The sequence below is a fragment of the Nycticebus coucang genome, chromosome 10 (genome assembly GCF_027406575.1).
Source record: "Nycticebus coucang isolate mNycCou1 chromosome 10, mNycCou1.pri, whole genome shotgun sequence".
NCBI lineage: Eukaryota > Metazoa > Chordata > Mammalia > Primates > Lorisidae > Nycticebus > Nycticebus coucang.
In genome coordinates, this window is record NC_069789.1 from 62,441,016 (window position 1) to 62,464,226 (window position 23,211).

Here is a 23,211-nt window from a genome sequence, read left to right on the forward strand (position 1 = left end):
AGTAGCTGGGATTACAGGCACCCACCACAACACCCAGCTATTTTTTTGTTGCAGTTGTCATTGTTGTTTAGCTGGCCCAGGCCAGGTTCTAACCCACCAGCCTGTGCAACCACTGTGCTACGGGTGCCCAGCCTTTCAGCCAACTTTCAAGGTTGCAGTAAAGGACTTGAAAATTAAAAGCTGGAAATGTCAGCAGTCAGAACTGCATGCTGTTTGCATTTTATTAACTTATTTTGATCTGCTCAGGTAACTCTTTTCCAAGTACAAGCAGTACTAAATAAAGACTGATAGGAAAATTATTTTCCATTTGCATAACACTACTCCACCTATGTAAACACACCATTTTGAACAGTAACCCTTTAAATTAAAAGTCTGCTTTGTATTTCTTTCTTTCAGAGATTTTAAAATCTCCTGTGCTAGTCAGAAGCCACAGATATTTAGCAGCCACATTTTCCTCCAGGATAGCAAAAGGAAGAAATTGATTCTGTTACTAGAATATACTTAGAAATCAAATCCGAGATTTCCTTTTAAAACAGGAAAGAGAAACCCGGCTACCAAATGTGGTTTGCTAGCCGCTCTTAAATCCCAAACTTCTAAATAACTTTCCCATATTAATTTAGTCTTAAGTTTTGGGAAATAGGATAATTATATAGTTAAGCAAGATCCCTATACAAACAAGTACTGGGTTTACAAATGTACCAATCCATTAAAATCAAATGACAGATTATGTGAACTAAAAGCCGAGTCAAACAGACCAGCACTCACCATGTGACCATTCCCATCCAATGACAGTAAACATCCTATTGGAATCTGCTCCAAAAACAAAGGCTTTACCTACCTAATGTCCAGGTAAACAGGTAGTAAGTACCTACTATTAACCCCTGGTACCATTTTTAAGAGTCTAAACACAACTTAAAGTTGGCGTTTTTCCTTTGAGAGAAACCACTAAGATGACAGCATTATAATATAGCATTTTACTCAGTAATTAAAAAAAAAATAGTTTACTAGGTACCATTCCACATGGACTTAAATTTTTTTAGCCATAAACCATCTTAGTTAAAAGGAATAAAGACATTCTACTATTTGGAAAAAAAAAAACAAACTCCAAATTTCCTATATTTTATGTTAAATTAAGAGCCCATAAAGTTTAAATGGCAATGGTCTTGATAAAACACACTTCTGTTCTGTAAATCACACAACGAAAAGGAAGGACAACTTTTTTTTAGCACTAAGAATATTTTAACTAGGAACATAGACAGGTCTCTTTTGAAAGGGGTATTCTAAGTTGTAATAGCTGGTGCCATACCTTAAGTTCTCTGAAGAAGATACTACTTCTGGCCCACTCAACAATGGAGAAGAGGGTTTGATCTGCCATTTTGCACATAAGCCCAAACGTGCTCAGCTTTTCGTGCTTGCTTCGATTAGCCTGCTCTTGCTGCAAATAGGCCATAATTTTGGCCTGGACTTGAGGCTCATCTGGCTCACACTTCAAAAGTTCCAGGATCAGATGTGGGATGCTTGCTGGAGAGCTTGTCTGGTAACTATCCATGTAGGAATAGCCCATTATTGACTCAGGCGAGCTGGTGTAGGGGTCTGGGTACTCAGACTTGATGGCCCGGCTAGGAAAGTGGCCATATGTTTGGTAACCTTGCAGGCTGCCATGAGGAGGCATTGTCATGCTAATAGGGGATGTTACAAAGGGACTTCTGTCATAGTCTGTAGGAGGCAAGGCAGCATGGTTCAGAGGTAGGCCTTTGGAGGCAGAATGGATGTTCTGAATTGCCGAGGAGATGGTCAGCTCGGAGGGCATAGCTTGGATCACCTGAGACATGGCTTCTAGCTTAAGTCCATTGGCTCGGATGAGGGCTTTTTTCTGTTGCTTCAGGGCTCTGTCTCTCTTGTACATTGGCCCAAATTTATTTCTTCCTCCACGCATTCGGTCAGCCCTTACCGCTGTTTGGGGGGAAAAAGGGAAGGAAGAAGCTATAAATAAGGTGTAAATTAGCATTCTTTTTTTTTTGCAGTTTTTGACCAGGGCTGGGTTTGAACCTGCCACCTCTGGCATATGGGGCCAGCGCCCTACTCCTTTGAGCCACAGGAGCTGCCCGAAATTAGCATTCTTTAGATCTCCAGATCTTTAGAAATGTTGGATGGAAATCAACCAGAAGTAGTTATATGTGTGGTTGTTTTTGTTACAATGGTTTCCAAAAAAACCATGTCCTCTATATTTGTGAATTCTTTCCAAGTGTATGTTCTCATCAAAAAAAAAAAATTGGATATGTAGGGACATATTAACCTTTTCATAGACTGAAGAGATTTCATAATTTTTGCTAAACATAAGGGCAATTCATATTGTTAATAAAGAGCAACAGTTTTCCTACCCCAAACTGCTCTGGGTACTTTTGTGGGGAGGATCAAGTGATCATTTCTGCATCAAATTGCAAGTATTTTCTCTTTGGATATATTCCTCCCTGAAAGCTACTTTAGCTATTTTGCTGCAATTGCAAAAGGGCTGGATACATGCTCTTCTTGGGAAATTGTTTTTCACCTGACTCGATGAACCAACGTCAGAAAACTACCAGTTATTATTTTCAACTTAAGTGGAGTTGGATATAATTAAAGTAAATTCATTTCAGAAGCTATCAAGAGAGTCTTCTGCCACAGTTGGGGCCATACCTAATAAGTCAGTTAGTAGTTCTCTCCAAGTCCATAAAGGCCAATGGAAATTAGACAGAAACCATAGACCTCTGACAACTTATGACATACTGAAATTGCTGGAGGTTAAGTTTCTGAGGTTTTTATCTTAGGATTAATGTAACATTAAAAATTTATTGTGAAGTCTAGGTATCCAGAATAATGTACAAGATCATAAAGAGTTTTTCATCTGGATGATAATTTATTGAATATTCAGTTGTACTATATCACTCTGACAGGAATTTGAGTATATACCAAAAGTGACTTATATATCAGAAAGCATGATTTATTTTAAAATGCAATCTTTTTTCTTTTGTTGAAAAAAAATCAAACAATCGTGTATGAAATCACAACATTTACTTATCTTCTGAGTTCCATGCTATAGTAACCACGTACCACAACATTTCACTATTTAAGACATAATAAAATGGTAATAAGGAAATTAATAGCCATCGGTTATTTTCTTCCTTGATCTCTTTTAAAAAACAATACTGACGGGCGGCACCTGTGGCTCAGTGAGTAGGGCGCCAGCCCCATATGCCGAGGGTGGTGGGTTCAAACCCAGCCCCGGCCAAACCGCAACAAAATAATAGCCGGGCGTTGTGGTGGGCGCCTGTAGTCCCAGCTACTCGGGAGGCTGAGGCAAGAGAATCGCGTAAGCCCAAGAGTTAGAGGTTGCTGTGAGCCATGTGATGCCACGGCACTCTACTGAGGGCAGTAAAGTGAGACTCTGTCTCTACAAAAAATAAAACAAAATAAAATAAACAATACTGACTTTAAAAGCCCTCATAACCAAAGTGGCTACTTCTATTTAGAAGGAATCTGTTAGCAATTTCACTTACATGAATGTTTCTAGTATGATTCCATATCATAGACAAGCTCCAAGTAAAAATAGCCTGTGCCTCACTGATCAAATAAAATGGACTCTTGTATCCAGCACTATCAGTGATATGCATCTCTTTTTATTGCTTTATTTGCAGTGTATTTAACCCATGGAAATCCAGTAGGTTGGAGGTTGGAAAATAGCAACATACCAGAATGGCCTGTGAACTACAACTTATTTACAGCAGTCACATATTAACCTTTACTGCCTGCCAATCTGTACTGTAGTATAGGTTCTGCTCTTGCAACAAAGTTGAGTGTGACCTTTGAGGAATCACTCTCTCGTTCTTGTCAAACCACTGCTACTTGTTTAATTGTTCATTATTTTTCATGTTTCTTGCTTCTCAATTTTTTTTTATTTTGCAGACTCTGTCATTATCTTAAAAAAAAAAGGAATGCGCATTCCTACACTACATGAGAAACGGCTTTTCACAATGAAAGACTTTCACCCTTACTTAAGAATCATGAAATTACCAGGAACAATTATTATCAGCACACCAATTATTATTAAGAAAAGATTGAAATCAAACTTTCATGAAAGAATCTCTATCTGTAGATAGAGATATTTTAAAGAATATTTTATTTCTTATAGTTTTGCAAGTAATTCTTTTTAAGTTGTAGTGTCTTAGTCTTGTTTTCACATAACCTGACTCTTGTGTCAAATGTATCTGCTCCGCAAACTGAAAAAGGGAGAAACAACTGCTATTTAATTTCTTTCCCCTAGTAGATGTTTAAATGAGACTCAGACTATTCTGCAGACAAAACATTAAAAGATCTTACATTATTGTCTGCAGTGTTAAAAGACTGGGAAAATAATGTTACCATGCTGTGAGTACAATGTTGTTGTAAAGTCCATGTCCTTGGAGAGTTTTAATAGGCAGTAGTCTTTAGAAGAATCTTACCTTCTAGCTTCATTCCAACACTTAGACATTTCTGAAATCGACAGTAAGGACAACGTTTTCTCTGTGTTTTGTCAATTTGGCAGTTCTGGTTTTCTATACATGTGTACCTTTTATTATTTTGGACTGTTCGCTTAAAAAATCCCTATAAGACAGAGAAAATAGTGAGACATATTATAAATCTAACACCCGTCTCTTCCATTGTTTCATTTTAAGGAAATCACCAATTAATCTTTGCATTGCACCATTTGAAGCCCTTCTGAGGTTTTGTGTTTGATTTTACATTTCAACAAGAACAACCCTCCAAAGCAGTGCCAGGCCACAGTGGGGATTTTTCTGGCAGAAGAACTATATTCCTGAAGAATTACATCAAATCTTGGGGAGATTTGGCTATACGTTTCAGAAAAAAATACAATGTATATTGACCAATGATCATAAATGAAAAATCTATTTTCTTGTTAACCTACACACATTCCAGACAGAAGTATTCAAGAAGTACTTTGATGTAGTTTGTTTTTAAGTAGTTTGATGCAATTTCAGTGATAAACCATTGTAAAATGCCAGTGGAAAACTGAATAGCAAAATACTTCAGATCTTTTACAAATGTCAACACTGGACAGTTAAAAGCAAAAGGATTTAAAGAGTAAAGTGGGAAAATGCTCTTAATTCCACTGGAATACATTCAAGTATGGGAACTGTTAAAAGAAAAAAAGGTGAAACTAATGGAAAGGAAAAGTATGAATTGCAGAGAGCTGAACTGTGGCACACAGAGCAGGTGCTTATATTTCACTCAAAAATAAAATGTGTAGCATTATGAGGTAATAACAGCTTTCCTATGATAATATTCACATTTTTCCTATGGACCACAAAGAGAAAAAAATCTTTGTTATAAAGAATGAAGGAATTTTCCTGGTAGTGGTTTAAGTAATTGTACTGAGTTTTCTACTTTAAAAAAATACTGAAAATGATGGACATTGAATTTACTGGGAATGATAAAAAAGGTCTGAGATAAATTATTAAGGCATAATTGATATTATTAGTAACAATATGGTACATTTTACATATTTAAATCATTGTATTTTAAAAAGTCTTATGTGTTGTGAAAATTACTGTTAAAAACCAAAATCTGGTTTCTTGGGTCTTTATGATAAAAATTTCACCAAAATCTTCAAAAGTGTGTTGTTTTTTAAAAAAAATCTTTAAGATCATTTTTTGGAACGAACTGAGATGAAATCAGAGTTGGGAATTTAGACTTGAATGTCTGTGGCTAAAAAAATGTTTAGACAGAATACTCCGAAGTTAAAATGTATTTGGGAAATATTTTGTCATGTTCCCTCTCAAGAACAGCACGATGCTTTAAATACATATAAGTCAAGCAAAATCAATATTTAGGACGGTTAGAAATGGAAGTCTTTCGACAGTTACATCACTTTACTACAGTGAAATATTTTAAATCCACAAGACTGGCAAAGTTTTCTAAACAGCATAAATATCCTTGCCTCTTGAACTAAATCAGACACATATTTCTAAGAATCATCTCCCTGAGACTAACTCTTTCACTCTCACTTTTTCAGTTTTAATTGGGTCTTTAAAAAGATAGCCTAAATTTAGTTTTAAAAAAGTAATCCCAGGGCTTATTTTGGTTTTGAACATATTTTTCAGGTAGTAACATGTGAACAAACCTTGCAGCTTTCACAGGTGAGGAGCCCATAATGGTACCCAGACACTTTATCTCCACACACAGGACAAAGCTCTTCAAGATCTTCATCATAGGAGTAATTCACCATTTTAAATTGAGACACTGAAACAAGAGAAATGTATATATATATATATAATCTCCAATTAATGTCCTACGTAGGTTTTAATCCTGAAACAAAAAAGCATTTTGGTGATTGGTGGGCGAGTATCAGCAGGTAAAATATAAAATAAAAATAATTTTTACCCAGGTCACACTGGAGAGAACTACTTTTACCCAGTGAAAGCAAAACATCTTTTGGCATCAATTGAGCCTGTACTTCATATTTTTAAATTTAAAAATAATTCCAATTTCTTTTAAGATTTTTAAACTGACCACTGTTGCACACAAGTCTCATAACTCTGCAAAGCAACAAATTAGAATGGCATCGTGAGTGGCATAAAGTAACAATTTAGGATTTCTTTTAAAATCTCTGTAAAAAGTAAGGTTCCAAAATGTCACATTTGCCTCACGGAGAGAAACACACACATTCTCCCCTCACTCTGAGGTCATCTGCTCCAAGTGCACCTTGCTTGTTAAGGAAAGCAGCACCAATTTGCAAACTCTCCAACAGGGAAACTGAAGCCCCCACAGACTGCGGCTCCAGATCTGTTACAATAATCGAAACGTCCAGTTCCGCGTTCACGTACTTTTCTGTTCTGGACACTTTCATTTCCTCACGTTTGAAAATCGCCTGTGAAAATAAAAATAAGGAAAAAGAAGAGAGGACGCCGCCCGGACGGGAGGGAAAAAAAAGAGGAAAAGATACACACGAGGGTTTGGTTTCGTCTCAAAGTGTTGAGGCCCTGTAATGAACTTCACATGTTTCCGATCATCACTGCAAAATATAAACACCTCAAGATCACCCTGTTAAAGTTAAACAGAAATCAGGCCGCTGCTGACCGCGCGCGGCGCGGCTCACGGCCGGGATCTGGTAACCGCCTCGCTCCGTACGCAGCCCGGCCAAGCGTCCTAGCAGTTTAAAAAGATAAACTATGCACAGGAAGGGCAGTGACCAGAAGACCCGGGAAGTACCTGATACCGCCCTTCCCAGGGACTCCTCATCTGCGCGGGACGCAGGTGGGCGGGCACCGAGGGCCAGGACAGGTCTGCGCCCAGGCCACCGCCCGCGCTCCCCCGGGCGCTCTCGGGGACCCCTGCGCGCACCCGGCTCTTGTCCCGGCTTTGGCCGCTCCACGGAGCACAAACAAGCAGCCGAGTTTGTTTTAAGTTAATCAGTGGCATTTGCAGGGGGTGGAGCTGGGAGGATGGAGGAACCCACGGCGGGCAGAAGTTTCCTCTGATTTGTTTACCACAAAGGAAAGAGATAGAGCCCCCACCCCATTGCCAAAGTACTCGGCCACTCTGTCACCACAGTGGCTTCATTTCCGATGACTTGTTCTTTCTAAAATAAAGTTCTTTTTTTTCTCAGCTTCAGCGGGCCTCGGGAAGTACCGTCGGGGGGTCACTTGAACCACTTAGCGGACTGCAGGCTGAGCGCGGACTCGCTAAGTTGAAGCGCCTTTTCCGGAGACAGAGCCTAGGCTGCAGCGTACACCAGAGTGAGTTAGCCGGAGTTTGGGAGAATCTCGGGAAAAGAGGCTCCAGCCAAAGCAGCAGTCTTCACTCCGCGAAAAGGAAATAAATGCTGGGCTCCGTCCTCCAAGCGGTGCCGGCCTGAATCCCAGACCTAAGAGATCCCCTGGGGGGTTGGGAAAGGGCTGAGGGTTCAGAAGTTTTGTTTATAGCCCCTAGACGTTTATAGCTCTCCTAAAACTTTTGATTATTGTCTTGCATGTTTTAGGGACGGGGGAAAAAAAAGTACTTTACCAAAGGTGATGTTTTCTGCCTCTCCTTCCCCAGCAAAGTAAACTCTAACTTCACACCGGAGGTGCGCAGATAGGAAACCACTTAACAGGAAGACTCTGTGCCCACCTCGGGGGTCCCACATGGCAAAGAGCGAGGCATGGGGGTGGAGACTTTCTCGGAAAATCCAAAGACAGAGCCGGAGTGGGGAGAAGGACGCTGCCCTGCGAGGCCCAGGCGTCTTTCAGAGTTTCCCAGGTGTCCCGGTGCAGCTAAAACAAGCATTTGGAGACTAGAAGAGGGGACCGGGACTTGGAAAACTAGGGCCTCAAAAAGAGGGCGCGGACAAGTTCTCCCGAAGTTGGTCCAGCGGTGCGCTGTCCCGGGACTTAGTAGCGGTTCTCTTTCTGGGTTCCCCTGAGAGTTGGATTAGCGACACAGGACAGGTTGGAACCAGAGCTAGCATGGAAATGAGATCCTTGTCCCTTGAGGTTCTGCTCAACCAGCAGGCCGCTAGCCCCATTAGAAGTCGTTCTCGCCACGCTGCTTTCGAACAGAGAGCGCGACAGACGGCTTCCCAGCCCCGGGCACCCGGGAAAGCTACTTCTGTTTGGAGACGTTAGGCAGTGTGCCAAGAAGGCCCCTCTCGAACTTTTCAAAGAAAAGGTTACGATGGCATTTCTCTTCCCTGCCCTAAGTAAGCGCGAATTTTTGCCTCCCTTACTTCTTGCCCCGCATCTCCCTGAGCTTCCTTTCCCGAGTTCCTCAGAAATGCTGGAGCCGGAATGAAAATCAGAAACTTTCCTTTAGGACCCAAGAATCGCGCCGGCCTCACGCAGCGGCCCCAAGGCTAGTTTCTCTGCGGAGCTGCCCGCCGAAGGCCCCTCCTGGCTTCCCGGCGCCGCTTCCTTTTGCGCCACTTCGCTGGAATTCCAGGTGCTGGGAAGAAACGCCTCTTGGGGCCAGCCCAGCTCCCCCAGCAGCCAGTACCACAAGACTGTCTTTGGGGCCTCAGCCCTAGGGAACTTCCACAGCCCTACTTGGAGGCTTAAAGAGACCTACAGCCCTAGCTGAAGGCTTAAAGAGACGCCGGGGTCTCCGAGGGAGTAATCGACAGCACCAGCCGGACTCACGCGCCCCCCCCCCAACCCTTTTCACCCTCGCGGTGGAGCAACGTCAGATCCACAGCCGCAGCGCCCCGGGCGCGCCGCCTACTCCGCACCCCAGAGTGCACCAGCCCTGAACTCTGCTCTCAACACCTCCCCGGCCCTTTCAAGTTCGCGCAAGGGGATGGCAGGAAGCGTTCCGGGATCAGAGGCCCGCCGGCCCGCACATCCTGCACGCTGGAAGGGGCGAGGATGGAAGAGCACCGGTGACTTTTCCTAGCATTGTTCCCTCCCTGGCCCAGGGCAAATGTGATAAACTTCTGAAGGGCTTAATGCAAGCCACATCTAGAGTTGGTATTTTGCAATGTGGAGAAAATATAGCTTATGGGATTTGTTTATTTGTTAGCAATCAAGAGCTGGGGGAAGAAATGGGACTTCCATATTCCCAGCTCTTGGTTTTAGAAAGTGGCAAGAAGCTAACCGCTGCTCCCCCACCTCCCACCCCCACTCATTCAACACTCCCCGCGCGGGGAATGGAGTCGGGGTAACTTTGGTTCTCCTCAGTTCTGCCAGCAGTTTTGAAGTTGTTCAAACCGACCCAGCTGCCAGTGTCCGCCTGGGCTTTGGGGGTGCCTACATGCCATTCTAATAACGCGACGCTTCAAGCCTTGTCTCGGTGTCACCTTGTCTTTCTGTGGTTGACTTTCCCAGGCAGGGTCTTCTCCCTCCACAGAAGAAGTACAATACATAGCAATTCCAATGACGGAGGACTTGCTGCGGCGTCTACTGAGACATTCCATTTCTTAGAATGATCTTGTTATTCTAAAGTACTTTTAGCCTGAAACTACCCCGCTCAGGTTGCCATAGAGCCCCAACCCGTTCTTTTCTTAATTAGAAGCGGCCAATTATACGACGCTTGGAAACAACTCTACCCAGCATTGTTCAAGAGTCATAAACTTTTATGTTTGCATCTGAGGAGGGGCTTGCGCGGAAGGCCGCGGCCGCGAGTGCCCAGCAGGGCCACTCCAGTGCCCGCGCCGGGCAGGAGGCTGAAGCCGGCAAAGCGAGCCCGGGGGTGGGGAAGCCGCGGGAGCCAGAGCGCCGCGCGGCGCCTCCTTACCTTGCATGTTTTCCGGCATCTGGCCCTGTTCCCCATGCGATCGAGCCAGTCCCACGGCTTCCGTCTCCACTTTGGGCAGCATGACAAGGTGGCTGCGGGCGGGAATAGGGTGTCCGTGTGGGTCCGGAAGCCCAGCACCTGGACACGGGCGGCACAGATTCAACTCCGGCGGAAAGGGGCGACGGGGGCGCCCGCTCACCACCCGCTCGCTGGAACGTGCCTCCGCCCTCTCCGGGCGGACAGGACCTCTGAGCCCTGTCCTGTCTCGCAGCTCCGGAGCAGCCTCCGAACTGCGAGGAAGAGGTCGGGACTATGAAAAGACGCGAAGAATGGCACCGGGGAGCCCTGGTTTGGCTCGGCGAGGGCGGAGGCGACCGCAGTTGTGAGGGCGCCGCTGCCCGGGCGCGGATCCGTGAACCGCTGAGCTCCCGGCGGGCAGCGGAGGCAGCCGCGGGGCTGCTGCTGCCACCGCGGCGGTGCCGCTGCCGCAGCTCCCGGACGGCTCTGGCGACTCCTTCTCCCCTCTCCACCCGCCCTCTGGCTCAGGATCGGCAGGGGTCTCTCTCGCTGCCTCTCTCTCGCCACACTTTCCTCTCTCCTGCTCTCTGGTCTCTTCGCCTCTCCGCCCCTTCCTCCTATCTGTTTCTGCCTCCCTCTCGCTCACTATCACAAGTGTGGAGTTGTGAAGGTGCGACCTCCCTTTGCTGCCTCGTCTACTCCTCCCGCGAGTCCGAGAGCAGCCCTTCCCAGCCCCGAGGGTGGCGGTGCTGGGAAGGAAAGGGGAAGGCGAGGAGGGCAGGGGAGGTAAGTAGGGCCGGGGGTGGGGGAAGGCAGGGATGGAGGGTGAGGACAGTGAATGCGGACGCGGGCTCCGGACCCAGGTCGGACACTAGCCGCCAGCCAATGACGACGAGGCTCCTGCTCCAGTCCCCAGCCTGCCCCAACCTCTGCACCCGCCTTAGCCCCCTCCCACCCCGCCCTTGCCTGGGGCGGGTGGGATGTAAATGCAGCCAGGTCTTATGGCTAGTGAGAAGCGACCTCTGTCAGCGCCACGGCGAAGAAGGATAAAGTCTGGGCAGCGATTTCTTCTAGCTGAGGGGAGACTAGAGAAACGGGTGGGGTGTGTGTGTGCTCTCGCCTGTACGTCTTGTGGAGATACAGGAGAGTTAAACACCCATTTAAACAACCAAAAGAAGAAAAGGGATACTTGAATTCAGCTGACTATTTTTCTCAAATGCAGAGTTGTCTATGGTGTAGGGTCTCCCAGCTTCCTTGCTCCAGGGCCCTTGGTGCGTGAAGAGGCGACACCGTGGGCCCCGGAGCCCCGGAGGGATCGGGGGTCCCTGTTCATTGAGGAGCAGAACACATCGCTGAGTTCACTTGCCGGGAATTAGAGGAAGAGGCAGCTACTCCTATTTCCCCACGCTACTCTCCAGTTCCTTCGCTCACTAATAAACGAGCCTCCACTCATGCCCACGATTGTCTAGATGACAGACTTCCCAGTTTTAGTGAACTGTGTTTTCATACAGACTATAAGGATCAGTCTGGTCTTTCCTTTTTCACTCTGGTGTCTCTTTAGTGGGACAGATCCACATGAGGCCCCAAGGCCCAGCATTAAAAAAAAAAAAAAAAAAGTTTTAAAGAACCATCTGTTATGCAAACTCTCCGACCACGAGCCCAGCCACATCTTCAAAGTTTTCAAATCTCATCCCAACAAGATGAAAAACATTCTTTCCAGCCTCTTGACGGCATGTGAAAAGCCTCATATCCCGTGTCTGCAGTATAACTGAGCAATTATCAGAGTCCACCCACAAGGGGGTGAATTTGAATCTCAAAAGATCTGAATTTATTCTATCTGAATGGCCTAGAGATCACACATTCCAACTGCCTAGTCCAGTGTCTGGTGAAGTGAAAATTGTTCCAATCTTTGTAATACACAGTTTACACGAAATGGGTTGTTCAGCACCCACTCATACCTGGCAATTCGGATACTACTTACTTGCTAAACCAGCGGTTCTCAACCTGTGGGTCGCGACCCACAGGAACTGTATTAAAGGGTTGGGGCATTAAGAAGGTTGAGAACCACTGCTCTAAACTGATTTGTTACCATGCTTTTCAATATATCAGAAAGTACTGAGATTTCAGATTTTGGAGCATCTTCAGGTTTCATGGAAACATGTAAAGTTAGGGAGGCTAGTCAATTAGTTTGTGTGGAAAAGGGGGCTGCTGAAATTGTCAAAATTACGTGACCCTTAAGCTCAGATTCTCATGGTGGTATTCATTTGCTGTATTACTAGTTGTTTTTAAATATCATGAATTAGGATTATATATTTTTGCATAGTTCAGAAAGGGAGTCAGTCTCAGAGCTCATCACAGTGCCTGCTTTGCTGTTTACGAGTTCAGGCAAACTTTGCAAATCAGTTTGTTTCAAAGCCACCACAATTCAAAGAGTTTCTGGGGGCACTTAGGTAGCCTTACCCAGACACTAGCATAGCAAGGATGCAGGACTCCAGACTCTTGGTCTAGAGGGAGCTTCCAAGCCCCAGTGTGGTGGCAGCTTTACCACCTCTTTTTTTTTTTTTTTTTTTTTTTGCAGTTTTTGGCCGAGGCTGGGTTTGAACCCACCACCTCCAGGATATGGGGCTGGTGCCCTACTCCTTTGAGCCACAGGCACTGCCCTTTACCACCTCTTCTTAGTGGAGCAGGAAGAGGTTAGGAGAGTTGCAGGAAGTGGAAAGGTCTGACAGGACTCTGCAATTGTAGTGTGGCAAGAAGCTCTGCTTTGACTTGAGGCAGAGGCCAAAGCTGACCTAGTGAGGCAAACTATGTGACCATGCTCAAAACTCCAGCTGTAAGGCTGGAGGGACTTGCTTAAGCCATAGTACTGACTTCTCTGTCCATACTGTCTGTGCTTCCACCATATCCCCTCAAACCGACAGTGATGGTGGCAAAAGTGCAGCTGGCATTCAATTATCTTCCTTCAGGTAGACTTTCCAAGAGAGAAAAGTTCTCACAAAGTGGAAGGGGTAGGGAGAATAACGGCTCTGGATGAGGTTTTAAAAATCTATTCTTTAAAAAAGTCTATGGGGGAGGGTGCTCAAGGAGTAGGGTGCCAGCCCCATATATGGGGGGTGGTGGGTTCAAACCCAACCCTGGCCAAAACTGCAAAAAAAAAAAAAAAGTCCATGGGGGAATTTGTATTGTGGAGGAAAGGGACAGGGCTCTTGGTCCTGCTTTTATGGTGTAGTTCAGGCTGACACCTCAGCTTAGTTAGCAGCGAACCAAAGTGGGACTGAAAGATCAGGAAGTCTCAAGCAGAGAGACACTGCCTTTCCTAAGAACCAAAGGATCTCCAAGCCCAGAAGCCTAGTGCTTGGCGCTCCCTAGGAACGACTCTATGCCAGATTCTTTCCACAGATGTTGAAATCCCACCTGTGGTGGAGGAGGTGTGGAGTCTTCTACTGGTTCCTAAGAACTCAAGGTTTCTAGGATTGCTCTAGGAAGGGTTCAGGGGAGATGCCAGATTCAGAGCCAGGGACAACTGCAATCAGGCTTGGACGCACTAGGCTCATTACTGCCTTCCAAGTGCACGGCTTCTCAGCCCTCAGAACCGTCTTGGTTATGACACTTAAACTTTGTTCCCTTGGTCCTACAATTCCACAGGACAGGGGCCTCCACTGAAGGGGTGAGCTTGGGTTGGTCTGGGCATCCCCCAGAATGCCCTCTCCGATGGAATTCTAAGGGAGAAGGAACCCAGGCAAGCTCACGTGTCTAAAGATAGATTACCTGGGGATGGTTCTAGGTTCCTAAGGCCAAAATGCGAGGAGAGCCAAGTAACGGTGGGAAGGGAAGGCAGAGATGGAAGTAGGTGAACGGTGCCTGTGTGGTCCAAATGCTGATGCTCGTGGTGGTCTAGACTGACCCACGAATATGCCAACTGCCGGCAAACAGACACATTTCATCGCCCGCCGGGGACATCTCACCAATCCCCACTCTCTTAGTAGAAGCACACTTAGGAATCCACTTCCGCCTGAGAGCCAGTGGGAAATTTAAGTGGTGGCAGAGATCAGACACCAGAATCTGGGACCTGGGAGGCCGGGGATAGAGGGTTGGGGTGAGGAGGACCCCACTCCTGGCTTTAGCTTTAGCTCTGGCTTTAGCTACAGGGAGCATTTACATTTTTTTTTTTAACATTCCCTCTGCCAACTTCTGGCAAACTTCTTTCCTACTCCGCCTCCTTTCCGACAGGACTGGTCTCCAGGGCTCGCCCTTCCCGCTTCTGACTTAGTGTTAAAGTGTTGATTGACGGTTGCAATTACAGAGGATGATGGCTCGGGGAGGCTCCGCAGCCTTGATGAGCCCGAGCAGCTCAATCCTAGCATATTTTATCTACGCTTGGCGTTATGGGGCCGTGCACGCCCCATTCACCTAGCCGGCTGGGGCAGAGGGGGTCTCGCATTCCCCACCCGCGAAGAGGCGAGGCCTCCTCCCCGCCTTCACCTTTCACGAGTCCGCGCCGCTTCCGAGCACGCGCCGAGAGCAACCAGCCTTTGACCTGACCTAAGCAGTCAACCCGTGAGGGCTTCAGGGGGATAAAATGTCAAGATTTTCAGGAGCGGTTCAAGTTTCCCGGGCTGGGCAGACACACCTTTCTCGAGCGCCAGGGTAGAAACCTACGGCGATCCACCTAAACTCTCACGGAGCTTGCAAACCTTCATCCTGGGAAACAATTTCTCGCATCCCCTCCATTCCCACTCTTTGATGTTTCAACTAGTACAGTTACTTTTCTTGTTCCCACGTTATCTAGTTTTTAGCCCCGGAAAGAAACCTGGATTTTGTCTCAGGTTTCCACCACCAGGCTGGGATAGCTCGAGGGAGAAGAGACGCAAATTTATCAGCCTACTGAACCTCGGGCTCTGCCTAAATTTTCTACCCCTCCCACCCTAAAAGCCTATCAGAAACTGCTTTTGCATTTCTCTGAAAATTAACTTTAGCATAAAACTTTCAGTTCTTGGCCTGGGGAGGAGGATGGGCTATCCGTCCCCGCCCCCAGGCTCCACCCGCCCTCACCCGGAGCGCTTCGTTTTAAAAAGAGATGGGTTAAGTTTCAGAGCAGCCTTGTGAACTACCAAAGAGCTTCGTGTTGCCCGAAACTTTGAAAAACAAACCTGAGTAGGTGAGAAGTAGTGCCTTGTTTTTTTTAAAAAAAAAAAAAAACCTTTCTGCTGTATGTGTAAATAACTAAAGACTTCATGGACAACAGCCTCTACAAGAGGCTGATGCCAACCCAGACATTCTACCCCTAGAAAGACTGGTTGTGGGGCGATCCCGCAAATGGAGATTGATTCACAGTCTCCACGAAGGTGTCTCCAAGTGTCACCGGCCGGTCTTCACCGGGGAGAAAAATGAAAGCTGACGCAATGAACTGGGTAATATATCCCCCCCCCCCCCCGCCCCAGACAAGAAAAGGAGGGGTTTGTGGAGAGTTTGGCCTGGATTATCAGAATCTGCTACTCTTTGTATACAAAGATTTCAGTGAAGAACTTTTTTACTTGATTGTCTTTGGGGCGTGTTGCCCCAGCCCAGGGGTCCAGGCACGCTCCGCCTAGATACAGTCGAGCGCGCGTCGAGGTGAACCGGGATATTCGGTCTTGAGAAAGGAGCGGCTTGGGATAAATAAACCTCGGGCTGGTGGTCCATTCTAATCTATCTCTCCTTCTCTGTAATTGAAATGGAAATTTGACCCAGCTCCAGCTCAAAACTGAGATTCCATCCCCTGAAACCTCCCCACCCTCCGTCCAGCCACGGGATCAACCTGAAGTTGGCGAGGAACTTGCTGGTCCGGGCCACCGAGCGCTTAGTGAAATCAGCTGAACCCTTGAAATCCCACTCCCTAACTCCCCTTCCCGCGCCTGAGCACTAGACTATTCTAGGCTACCATTCAATTGTATACGGCCATACTGGAAACTTCTTCATGAAAGGGGTAAGAAGCTGTCCACATAGCTTCCGAATTCCTCGGCTTTTGCAGCGCTGGTAGACCTGGACCCATCGCAGACCCGTCCTTCATGAAAACCCCTGAGCCTGGAGATTTCTGATTAAGATCCAAGAGCGCCGGGCAGCGCAGAAACGTGGGGTCCAGAATTTGGGTCGCTCTTGACCAGCAAAGGAAACAAGGGCTTGGAAAGGCGGGCGTTAGAGTGTGTGATTACCCTCGGGGACTTGGCGCGGGACTAGGAAAAGTGTTAGGGTCCCGGCTGTCATAGAGGTAGAGCGGTTCAAAGGTCATGGGCTTCTTCAATCTGAAGACAGCTTTTGCTATGATAAAGAGATGGTGGTCAGCGTGCGGCAAGAGTTGGGACAAATGTATTCGCTTTCCTCCAGAGTTTCTTGTGTGGAAACTAGGAGGCTAATTCTAGGACCAAGCGGCAGATTCGGACCGATTTTCTTTGCAATCCTCTGGAGACCACTGGAGCGGGCGGAGCTTCCTGAGAGGGGGCGTGGGAAGGCGAGCAGTGGTCCAGACCCGGAGCAGGGACTCCAGCTCTTACAGTGAAAAATGTGTGCGCGGAGCTGGGGACCAACATATCTCCCTGCAGGAGACACAGCCCGATGTATCAAAAGTTTTCTTTTTCTTTTCTATTTTTAAGGCTCCTAAATCGTCTCGTTCCCTATCTCCTCCTCCCATAGGACAACACTATGTTTGTTTCTGCTGTGTAATTTAGAGTGATTTCCCAGCTGTCCTTACACTCTCTGACTCTCTATCACAAGTAAGTGCTTCTGAGCCAGAGAAAGTGGTGAGGTCCGGGAGATCATACAGGTTACCACGCAGTTCAAAGCTACTTCTCACTGTTGGTGGTCCTGTGAGTTGCCAATGTACAGCAGACATCCACAAGCTAAACTACACCCAAACTCCAGAGATCTTTCCAGCAAATCCCAGAACAGGAGACCAGAGTACCTGCCAACTCAACCATGCTCTGACCTCAATCCTCTCGGATGCTATCTCTCTTCTGCCCTTCATGGGTCCCCCTCCATCCCATCCTTTGGAATTCTATAGGGATCCAAATCTGATTTCCACTGTGGAATGGAAAGGAAGATAAAGAGACATTTACAGATGTCTTTCTTAAGCCCACAATGTCTTTTGGAAGAAAGTCTGAGTAGACCAACATTATTTTCAGTCATAATTCCTTTATAGCAACAAGAATAATTAGTTACTACCTCCAGGAAAGAGCACGGATTTCATAATCGTATTTCTGGGGTTCTATTTACAGCTCACTTTTCTGAGATGCTGAGTGATCTTGAGTAAATCACTTGACTTTTCTGATTCCATTTTTTAATAAGTAAAACTGGGTTGACTGAGTAAACTTCCTAGTTACGTGAGAGAGGACCAGTAAAGCAGCATTCTGTGCTATTAATAAGTATCAGTTCTCTTTTGTCTTTCTTCCTCCCTAACTTCACCCAAACTCCTCATTCCATAAGGACACTAACTAAGAGAATCACTCACCATCCTAGGACCATTAAAAAGATGGTCACCACTTGATTATCTTATAGGGTTTGACACAGTCTTCGGGGGCAATTATGTCATCCTCAGATAAAACTGCTCATACAGTGCTCATGGTCATCTGTATTCAGTTTATTTGGAGTAAACTCCAATTATCTTTTCTTATCAATCACACAAAAGCACATGTAACAGATGTTCCCACAAAACAGGTATAATTTGCCTCCAAAAAAGAAGTAACCTTTATCAATTTGGTCAATTTCAGTCCAGTGGGTTTCTCAGACTTAATCTCCCAAGTTCACATGTATTTCAGCTCCTTTCCAGGGCCTTCCCAGAGCACAAGACCTCCCAAACTCTTCAAGTTCTTTGAAGCCAACTGGATTTATCAAAGAAATAATAGTTCTATTAAGGTGAAGAGTAAGGAAGAACTTACAGAAGTAGCTCTATTCTGATGGGTTCTAGACCTGGGGAGTGAGGTGTTTGATCCTGCTGAGAGTATCCTGGAGATGTTTGTGGGGAGGCTGAATCTGTTCTTCTCTAGCTCAGCTCCCATTCAAGGCTGGATCCAAGATCAACCTGGACATTGTGTCTGATGGAAGGGTCCAGTAAAGGAGAAAAGCATTTCTATGCCTCTTTTTTTTTTTTTTTCTCTACAAATCTTTCCTGGTTTATTAAAAGAAGTGTTAAAGAAGTCCCGTAACTCTGGTCACACCTTGTGGACCCATGCCGGGAAAGAGGAATCTGGGAAGCACTCTTTTGGAGATGGGCTGAGATAGTGAGGAAGGAGGCTCCTGAGTTTAACTTCCTGGAGGAAACTGACAAACTGGCAGCCTAAACCCTGAGCCCCACCTCCAAGAATCCAATAAGGGCTTGAATGATTGCAAGAATCAAAGTATGGGCTTGAGTGACTGGCAGTCTGGCATTCCCTTTCTTTCTTTCTTTCTTTGAGACAAAGTCTTGCTTTGTTGCCTATAGCAACCCCAAACCTCCAGTTTAAGACTCCTCCTCCCTCAGCCTCCCCAGTAGCTGGGAGTATAGATACTGCCACAATGCCTGGATAATTTTTCTATTTTTAGTAAAAACAAGTTCTTGCTCTTGCTCATGCTGGTCTTGAACTCCTGGCCTCAAGTAAGCCTCTTCCCTTAGCCTCCTAGAGTACTAGGATTATAGGATGGAGCTGGAACCCAGCCAGAATGACTGCATTGAAAGTAACGCTGATATACTTCAGAGGTTAGGTTGACATAATGGCTATATGTTTTCTACTGAATGAAGTCAGTAGAACTTATGGGCACAGAGCTTGCTGGAGGTTATCACTGAAATAAAATCGGATTCCAAGACTGTTCAGGGGACCAGATAGCAAACCTTATATTACAGACTCAATCAATAGTCTTTGCATTGTGCATCATGCATTATGTTACTCCTAAATATGCAGATGTGATTTCTTGTATATAATGTGCAATATGATATTGGGTCTTTTTTGGGTCTTTTATGCAGTAGGATATTGGACGTACAGATGATATTGTGTAAATGTACTTAATTTGAAAAAATTATGTAAATTTAATACAAATCAAAGATATAATGTTGGACACATTGTTGGGAGGTGAAGATGTCAGTAAGTACTTGTTTTACAAAAGACATGAAATCCCCATCTTTTTATGGCTGACAAGTATTCCGTGATATACATATATCACAGTTTATTAATCCATTAAAGTGTGAGGGGTACCTGGGTTACTTCCACATCTTTGCAATTGAGAATCGTGCTGCTATAAACACTCAAGTACTAATGTCCTTATGATAAATGACTTTTTTTTTTCTTTTGGACAGATACCTAGCAATAGGGTTGCAGGACCAAATGGTAGGTCCAAATGTGCCTACATTTGCTACTTTTTTTTTTTTTTTTTTGTAGAGACAGAGTCTCACTGTACCGCCCTTGGTAGAGTGCTGTGGCGTCACACGGCTCACAGCAACCTCTAACTCTTGGGCTTATGCGATTCTCTTGCCTCAGCCTCCCGAGTAGCTGGGACTACAGGCGCCCGCCACAACGCCCAGCTATTTTTTTGTTGCAGTTTGGCCGGGGCTGGGTTTGAACCTGCCACCCTCGGCATATGGGGCCGGCGCCCTACTCACTGAGCCACAGGCGCCGCCCTGCATTTGCTACTTTTATCTTAATTCTACTTTTCTGTAAGAGCACAGACATCTACACATAATTTCCATGTAACCACCAGTGTGCACAGAAGAAAATGCCATGCCCAATTAAGACCCATGGAGAAAGCTTTTTAGATAAGAGGCACATTTCCCAATACAACACATATAAATTAAACGTAGAGATAGAGACCCTGACTGTTGTCTACATACACGGGCTCAGTTTTGTGGAGCACTCCCCACCCCCTAATCCAACTTGCAATTTGCCACCTGAAAGCTTTCCAGACACCTCAAACACTCTCCTGGGTTCTCCTCAGTAGGCCTTGCCTAGGACATTCAGAAAGACCCTCTGAATGAAGCTTTCCTTCAGGAAGGCGGTTGGCCCCTTCAATCCAACGATTCAGTCTGGTAGCTCCACACTGCCCCATCTTCTCCCTCAGTCCTTTGCTTGCCTTGGTCAGCCCAAACTCCTGGGAATGACCCTCAGCACCCCTTAGAGACTACGCGTTGAACGGACCAACTCTCTAGCAGCCTCCTCCGGGTTACTAAGATGTAGGTGCGGATATCTCACCACTACCTGTGGGACTGCAAAACCAGAAAAAGGAGGGGCGTGCCTTGCCCGGGAAGGGGAGGATGGCTGCTCACAAGATCCAGAAAGATATCTCTTCTGCCCGAAAATTGGCTGGACTTTTGTCACCCCATATGATGACAGGTGGGCGCCTCTTTTTTGAGGAATAGTACCTCTGCAGCCCCGCGGGGCAACTCCGACAGTCCTGCGCCTCCTGGCTCTCCGCCAAGGGGCCGATCCCAGACCGACGGGTGCTCTCCAAGCAGGCTCGGGAAGGACTCGCCTCTGTCCCGGCACAGCCTTGCGCTGTGAGCGCGGGTGCGGTCGGCGAAATTACACTTCCTCCGCGGGAGCAGAGAGAAGCGAAGAACCCTCTATCTCTCTACATTACCCTCTTTGATTCACCCGGGGAGTCCAAGAGACACCGCGGGGCATCGGCGTGTACGGTCCCCGGACTCAGCTGGGCTCTTTATTCTAACCAGGGCTAGGAGGGGTGCGCGCGGCTGGAGCCCGGGGTCGCTCGGCGCGGGCGTGAGCCTCCCAGCGCGCTCCTTCCCGGGCGCGCGCGACCCGCGTCTCCGACGGGAGCGCGCCCCCGCTGCAAACCCGCGCGCGGAGCCCCGCGCGCCGAGCTCCGGCTCCGCTGAGCGCGGGCGCCGCCCGGAAAGACGCCTCCGCGTACCGCCGCGGTTGTGCCCAACATGGAAAAAGATTTGAAATCGTTCTGTGCGTCTTTACCCTCTTCTTTCTCGTGCCCGCATTTGCTTCGTTATCTGCAGAGCAATTGATTGTCTGTTGCACTCTGCTTGCTTTCCCCATGTTTTCTTTTTCGTAAGTACAGAACACTTTTTGGTAAACATTTCCTCGAGTGATACACTTAGGGTGTAGTAGGCCCATAAAAAAAACAATCACTGCATTCTGTGGAGTGACTACCGAGCGCAAGCCTCGGTTTTCCTTACTACAAGGGAGCTTGAACTCGGAGCTCAGAACAGGCCCTTAAAAATTCAGAGGGAAATTCCGTTCCTCAAGCTTAGAAAACTACTACCAGAAAAGGCACAGGTTCTTCAGAAACTGGGGAAAAGAAGAGGGTGATTGCTAAATTACGTATCACTGAGAATCATGTCTCTTTATTCATTTGCCTTTAGGATTAATTGAATGTAGTCTTACTGTAAAATTACCAAGTTTTTACTCTCCATTTCTTTCTTTTTAATGAAAATAGCTTTATTTGCTTATGTCTGTTTGTAAAAAACGAGACACGCCCATTATTTTGAAAAACAGTAACTCTTAGCCTCTAAACCTTAACTGATCATTTTTTTGACATGACTTTCATTTGCCAAATAGAATAAAAAAATTTCTAGAATATCTGCAGTGAAAGAGACATCATACTGCTGTGTGTCAAAATGTCATGTCAATGATTGTTCAATATGGTTAAGTTGTTTCAAATTGTTCAAATTTTTGCTTATTATTTATGACTAACAATTATCAGGAAATACTATGCATAAAATTGAATGTATTATGAATTATAATCTCTGGCTGTTTAGGCTAATACAATGACATCCCCAAACACTGATATAATGCATAATATTCACAATGTGCAAATATCTATGTGCTTTTTTTTGAACTGCAAGAAAAATAAATGCTAAATATGGGCAGTGACTTAAAATACAAAATCGGTCATTGAGATTAAATTACACATATTAATGGAATAGTAGAATAAGAAATAGATAATAAACAGAGCAGCTTCTACTTACCAATGGATGTAACTCCATGCTTTAAAGAGTCTTGTAAATCTCCAGTATCTGAATTAGAAGACATTCTTAGTGAAACTATAGGCAGTCCTTTGGTTTAAGGCCGAAATCATTGAGCATAAGAAAAAGTGTAGTGTAGCTTGTCAAATATTGTTGGGAAGGACACATCAGATTATAGTAAACTCTTAGTGAAAGTTAAGAAAAAGCAAAAAAAAAAAAAATAGAATTCAGAAAGTTACAAGCAAGTCTTTCCCTGGACTCTGTACTTTTTCCAGCATTAGTGACCTGCTGTAAACCATGTATCCAGTTTCATGATGGTTTCTAATCAGAGGAATGGAAACTTTTGATAGGCTTTGACTGATCACATGACTCTGTGCAGGTTGATAAGAGGACCCTGTTATAAAGTGACAGCAAAAGAGATAAGAACTCTTGGCAGATAATGGCAAAGAAATGATTAACTCAGAAGTGGAGAGGTGCTATGCAGCACAGAGAGTGGAAAGTTGTAAAACGGAGGGGTCAGAAGATCATGCTTAGTGGATAAAACTCCAAACCAGCTTAAATCCACTACTAACCTCAGGCTTGTGACATACCCCCTTGATGTCATCTCCTCTTTGCATAGAAGAGGACAGACATAACTCTGCTGACCTCTGTAAATACAGTTCAGATGATAACATTGGCAGACATTAATTCTTCAAGCGATGACTGCAAATGTGATCGACACTTTGAAACACTAGCAGATAACATTTCCAAGCTTATGGACATTTATTTATTCATGGTTTGGCCAGCTAACTTTTTTATCATGCCTATTCATTAGATGAGGAGTTAACCTTAGCTTGTTTGTCCATTGGTCACTTGGTTAAAAGGACAACCTATCTCTTTATCCTAATAAAGTAAAGCTTATACTTTGAGATCAAGCTGGCATAATGATGAATGTGTAATACATTTTTCATGATTTCAAAGTTATTATTCTTTGCTTGGATCCACAGAGAAAATCCAAGTCATGCTCTACATGAAAG

The 23,211-nt window shown here is 45.6% G+C and overlaps 1 protein-coding gene across 11 annotated transcripts in view; it reads right to left on the bottom strand.

Annotated features, from left to right (window-relative positions):
- Positions 1-22,496, bottom strand: part of NR5A2 (nuclear receptor subfamily 5 group A member 2) — a 199,148-nt gene extending 176,652 nt beyond the window's left edge. For 2 of the 11 annotated variants that reach the window (XM_053604380.1, XM_053604371.1), the window contains exons 1-4: positions 8,041-9,250; positions 6,158-6,276; positions 4,479-4,620; positions 1,307-1,953 (exon numbers count right to left, since the gene is read on the bottom strand). In XM_053604380.1, the coding sequence (XP_053460355.1) occupies positions 1,307-1,953; positions 4,479-4,620; positions 6,158-6,276; positions 8,041-8,161 (1,029 nt within the window). In that variant the 5' untranslated portion in view covers positions 8,162-9,250. The other 9 variants (XM_053604382.1, XM_053604372.1, XM_053604374.1 and 6 more) reach the window with 9 other exon arrangements.
- Between the last annotated feature and the right edge of the window lie 715 nt (positions 22,497-23,211).